Source organism: Chrysochloris asiatica, unplaced genomic scaffold (genome assembly GCF_000296735.1).
Source record: "Chrysochloris asiatica unplaced genomic scaffold, ChrAsi1.0 scaffold00291, whole genome shotgun sequence".
Classification (NCBI taxonomy): domain Eukaryota; kingdom Metazoa; phylum Chordata; class Mammalia; order Afrosoricida; family Chrysochloridae; genus Chrysochloris; species Chrysochloris asiatica.
The window spans coordinates 233,129-239,217 of NW_006408809.1; the positions used below are offsets into that span (position 1 = coordinate 233,129).

Consider the following 6,089-nt stretch of genomic DNA (forward strand, 5'->3'; position numbering starts at 1 on the left):
GTCTAAGATTTATGTTGGACAACATGAAGAGGAATAACTTAAGAATTATCGGCATTCTAGAACAAGAAGAATCCCACAAGTCCACAGAGGAAATAGTTGAAGAACTGCTGGAAGAAATTTTCTCTAACATCCTGAAATGTGAAAAGATAAACATTCAAGAAGCTCAACGAACCCCAGGAAGGAAAGACCCCAAAAGAAAATCACCAAGACATATCATAGTCAAGCTTTCCAAAATCAAAGATAAGGAGACATTTCTGAACGCAGCCAGGGAAAACAGAAGTATCACATACAAAGGCAAGCAAGTCAGATTAAGCTCAGATCTCTCAGCAGAACCCATGCAAGCAAGAATGCAATGGGGAGACATATATAAAATGCTGAAAGACAAAAATTGCCAACCAAGAATCCTTTATCAAGACTAAGGTGCAATAGACCCAAGCCACAGTATTTTTAATTGCCTCATATGCATGCGAAAGTTGGACAATGAAAAAAGAAAACCATAAAATAATAGATGCATTTGAATTATGATTTTGATGAAGAATACTGAAAGTGCCAGAAGAACAAACAAATCTATCTTTGAAGTACAACCAGAATGCCACCTTAGAAGCAAGGATGATGAGGCTTCATCTCTCATACTTTAGACAGGAGGGAATAAATAGTTCCTGGAGAAGAACATCTTGCTTGGTAAAGTGGAGGGTCAGTGAAAAGAGGAAGATCCCCAAGGAGATGGAATGACACAGTGACAACAACAATGGGCTCAAACATAAGAATTGTGGAGATAGTACAGGACTGGGCAGTGTTTTGTTCTGCTGTGCATGGGGTAAGAACCAACTCGACGACACCTAAAAACAACAATGGAAAATGTTTACACTCCTGTTAATAAGGAATCATGGTAACAATAATATCTGAGAAACTGAGTAGATTGAAGGGAACTTAACACATCTCTATCTCAGAGACCCTATTAGAACAAAATTTACTCATTTTATATTAACTCTACTCCTGATTGTGGTTTAAGATGAGAAAGGAGGACTAGGAAGTTATCTTCCTCTGTTCAAAGTTCCAAAACAATGTATTCTCCAAGCCCAGCTCTAGTTGGATAGAAAAGATAAAATAATGAAGATAAAAAGAAGAAGAAGGAAGATGGTAGGGGGAGACGAAGCACAGTATCTTTATATCCTCAATAAGTGTCGTTCAGAAATACCAGAGTGGTATGACCTCTTTCTCTCCATATGCACTTAACCTATTATTAAAAGTTTATTTTAGCCCAGTAATTTCAAAGAGTACATTATGAGAAACAAAAAATCTGTCCAGTACTTGCACTTCTCCCTCGCTGGTGCCAACTGCCAGACAGGTTCCATCTTTTGTCCAGGACACAGAAGACACATAGTTACAAGTGAGTCTTAAGTCTATGTTTTCAATCTCCTTGCTGTTTTCTCCATTCCAGATGTATACAGAAGATCCAAGGGCTATAGCAACAAGATTTTGAAAATTCCGATCTAAAATATTCAGATCTATAAGAAAAGCATTTAAAATTAGGGTGATACACAGTCAAAATGAAGTCGTTTCAAATAAACACTTTATCAATAGGTATAAGAGAAAGATAAATACCTTCCCCACAGTCTACTGGAAAATAGAATTATGGATCCAAGCACATTGCTAGAAGTTTAAAACTAAAAATTGATACAGAATTTGGTGGTAAGACTTCCAGCCTAATAATAAGCAATAAGGTTTATTCTTTATTCCCAAATACACTTATTTAGGAGTATTGGTGTGGTGCTATGGGTTAATGCTCTTAGAGGGCAAGGTCAGTTTTAACTGTAAGGTTGAGGGTTCAAGTTCACCAGCCGCTCCTCAGAAACCCTATACAGGGTCTCTGTGAGTCCGAACTGACTCAAGGACACTTAACAACAACAATGAACTTATTATTTAAGGGCATTGAGAACTTCATAATTATATCAATAATTTTTAGGCTACATGGACTTCATGCAAAAGATCACTAAAATTTTAAAGCATGTGATTTGTATGAAGGCATTCTTGGGTTATCTATTTGGGAAATGTCACCATCATTTCTAACCAAAAACAACACCCAACTAGAGTTTATCTGGAAGAGAAAATGGTCATTGGCTCATTTGTAATATCTAAAAGTGACACCAAAATGACTGTCTATAAAATTTTTATACAATGCTTCAACATAAATTTGTTATTTTTTATAAAAATGTATTCTTGTAGTTAGTTATAACCAGTGCCAATTTTGTTAACAATACCAGAAATGCTTTCTCTTTTCCCCTCCACCTGTTTCTCAAGTACTTCTCATCGTTAAAGGCTAGCACTAGGTCGAATTATTCCATGAAGTTGTTCTGGACAACTGCAAAGTTTACTGAGCTCCTTGTAGACCTTACAATTATACCACAAAATTCATAATTTATGCTTTACCTTGGCTTGTTTGAGGCTGTTTCATGGTTAGTTCTGCCTCTCCAACTAGATTCTGCAAGCAGCAAGACTTTATTTCAAGTGGACAGTATTCCCTAGTGCAATTCTAGACATGTACCCATCAGACTCAACATGGTTGTCTGAATGATTAGATTTGCCCATGTTCACACACATGCAAGTAACGAGCTCTGGTAGTGGAGTGGTTACAAGTTAGGCTGATAACCTCAAGGTCAGCAGTTTGAAACTACCAGCTGTGCTGTGGGAGAAAAATGAGGCTTTCTACTCCCATAAAGATTTACAGCCTCAGTAGCACATAACCACCACCACCACCACACATGCATATAAAAGAATAGGCCACCATCAGTACAATTCATTCTAATACATTAAAACAAAATGTGTTTTACTCAAACCCAATAACACCCATCCCTGAACATGAAAATTGCAGAAGGAAAACCAGCAATATAAAGCATATTTATATGGTACATCATTTGGACAAAGGACCATTTTTCCTTCCAGAATCAAATTTCAAGTTCATGTCAGAGCACAGGGTTCATTTCAACATTTCCACTTTTCAGTTCCCTATCTAAACAATCACTTACAATAGTCATTTCGAAGACCAGTAAGATGAATCTTCACCTCTGGTTGGAGTATAGAAGAGTTCTTATCACTGAACCTTTTAAAATGGAAAGTTTCAAATTTGACTCCATCTCAACAGCCTACAAGAAGCCAATTAAAAGCATTTATCCACATCTCTGTGATCCTGGAAACAGAATATTTATCCTACCAGGTATAAAGAGATCGCTAAGTGGGAAAGAACATGGTCACCATGATAAAACTGAGTTACAAAGACCAGGTGAGGAAAAAAAAAGAGAAGAATCCAGTAATAATTTAAACAAGAATATTAAAATTTTTTCTATGACATTTTCTATTTAAAAAACAAAACAAAACACATGTGTTAGACCAAAATGTAGATGACAGATTTGTGGGAAGCACACACAGATACTGTTTAAATACTTATTCTGTCACTTGAGTTGTTAAAAACAAAGTGATTTTACCAACACTTACACAAAAAGGCCTTAGCCCTGTTTTTTGAGTCCTTAGCAAATTATACTTCTTGATTTATTGATTTTGCCTCTTTCCCCTCACTGTGTCTCTTCTAGAGCACGCAGAGTTGCTACTTTTGACCAGTTTACTCATTACTATCAGAAGTCAGGATTCTATCTTCTGCTAAATATTAGTTCTCATCAAAAGACCCTGCTAAGTACAAACCACAAGCTGCTGTCTTTTCATCTCTCCAACCACTGCACTTGTGATCAAACTGAGAATGATGTGAACAACAGGAACCAAGCCCACCCAGGTGGCTTGTGGTCAGAGGGCTTCTGGTAAAAGCAAGAGAGCATCACAACATTGTATCAAGAAGCCAGAGGCAGTGGAATCACTAGAAGGCCAGGGGGTGCAGGGAGGGGGCGTGAAGATCACACAAGGTGACACCGTCAGAGGAGGTGACACCAAAGTGATTGTCTATAAAATTTTTATACAGTGTTTCAGCAGAAATTTATTATTTTTAATAAAAAATATCCCTGTAGTTATAACGATAAAAACATTTTTCATAAGCCCAGCTTACATGTATCAATATACCTACAAGGATAAAATGCCATGCTAATTTACTTTTTAAACCTCCTAATGCATTTCACTCAGAGCTGTCACTCCAGCCCATTTACAAAGACCCTTCAAAGCATGTGGTTTATCTGCATGTGCTAGACACATTTGGCTTTTCTTACTACCAGTGTTGTTAGAGTAGCTTATTTGGCCAAATATTCTGGTGTTTTAGTTACAATATTATGGTAAGTAGTATCCATGAACCTTTATCAGTAACTTTTTTGAGAATGAAGTAGAAATTAAAGGACAAGGAGAAAAATCAAAAAAGACTTCCCTTCAAGGCCTTCCAAAATACAACTATTGGTCTCTTCCTGTCTGGAGAAAAGAAGAGTGATGAAAAATGAAAACGTTTGGAAACAATTAGTCCAATGGACTAGTGAACTTTGTGAACATCGGTCTCCATGATCCTGAGACCAGAGAACTGATGACACCTGGCTACCATTACCAAATGCTCTGAAGGGACCACATTAGAAGGTTCTAGATAGAGTAGGAGAAAATGTGGACCAAAACTCAAAATCATAAAAAAGACCAGGCTTACTAACCTTCAGGTTGGGAAGTGAAGTTTTCAGCCAAGCACTAGATATGTATATATCAGGAGAGCAACACCAGTGAGGTACCTACACCATAGAATGGCCAAACATTCTAGATCAAAACGGCAGCATTTACCTAGGGACAAAATTCAGAAGGGTTGGGAGGGAAAGAAGAATGAAAACAAGAGTTACAGGGAGGAAGTGATTTGTTGAAAGCAAAACTGATGATCTGTCTGTAAACCTTCATTCAATTCACAATAAAAAGGGTTTTTGTTATTGTTGTTGTTGTTTAAAAGGCTTCCATTCAATTACAAATAATGTCATAATTAATACTGCTGGAAGATTCAGCCGCACCTTGGAAACCCTATACTGCTGTGCTCACTATGAGTCAGAACCAACTCGGCGACACCTAAAAACAAAACAACAACGTAGAAAATTTTACAAAACAATGTAAATCTAGGAAATATTATATTCTATCAATTTATAACTATATTTATCACATATTATTCTACAATTAAAATTGATTATTAATATTACTAACAGAAGCTACTTGGCCTGTCTTCTCTCAACCTCCCTGTACTAAAAGGTTTGCCTTTAAGAACAAGAAAAGAAAGCTTTATCAGACAGATATGTAGAAAGATAAAGACAGCACAAACTATAGTAGGAAAACAGTATTTTAGAAGCTTAAGATGTAAGGAGCTCTGGTAGCGTAGTGGTTACGAATCGGGTTGCGAACCGGAAGGTCAGCAGTTCGAAACTACCAGCTGCTCCGCGGGAGAAAGATGAGGCGATCTGCTCCCGTAAAGATTTACAGCCTCGGAAACCCTATTCAGGGTCGCTATGGGTTGGAACCGACTCGACGGCACTTAACAACAACAACAACAACAAGATGTTTGGAAGGAGTTGAGGAAGTTATTGAAGACAATCCTCTGACATTTTTATTTCATTTACCCTGGTCTTAGGCACAGGTCTTGGCATGTTTAAGAGCATTACAACATAAAATACTCACTGTAGCATTTGCTGCCTGGATAAGTCAATAAATTATGGCACTTTTCAATGGTCCATATTACCTAACTAAATTGAATGATACTTGACAAAATAATAAGTCAATATAAAGATATTTCTTTGAAGGATAGATCACCTCAAGTTGAGCACCTCAGTCACCTCCATTTTTATGGCAATTTTGAAAAATGTAACAGAATACATATATCTTTTTCACACAGGAAGAGGCTTCAAAAAGTTTAGGGAAAAACGGAATTTTTTTCCACAAATTTTTCAAAGTCTTTTAGAATATATCTTCAGACACACACACACATACATATACACATATGTCATCTGAGGACAACTATTAGTTCAACCTTTGAGCACAAGTACTTTTAAGGGTCATAGGCTTTGTTTCCCAGTGTTTAGAAAAGAACCATATGGAAAGTGATTTTCCTAATCATGATGTTGTTGTTGCTGTTGTTAAGTGCC

At 36.9% G+C, this 6,089-nt stretch overlaps 1 protein-coding gene across 1 annotated transcript in view; it reads right to left on the minus strand.

Moving 5' to 3' along the window:
• Positions 1-6,089, minus strand: part of CDC20B (cell division cycle 20B) — a 141,056-nt gene that overhangs the window by 55,408 nt on the left and 79,559 nt on the right. The window contains 2 exon segments of the mRNA XM_006874662.1: positions 1,312-1,508; positions 3,027-3,143. Of these exon segments, the coding sequence (XP_006874724.1) occupies positions 1,312-1,508; positions 3,027-3,143 (314 nt within the window).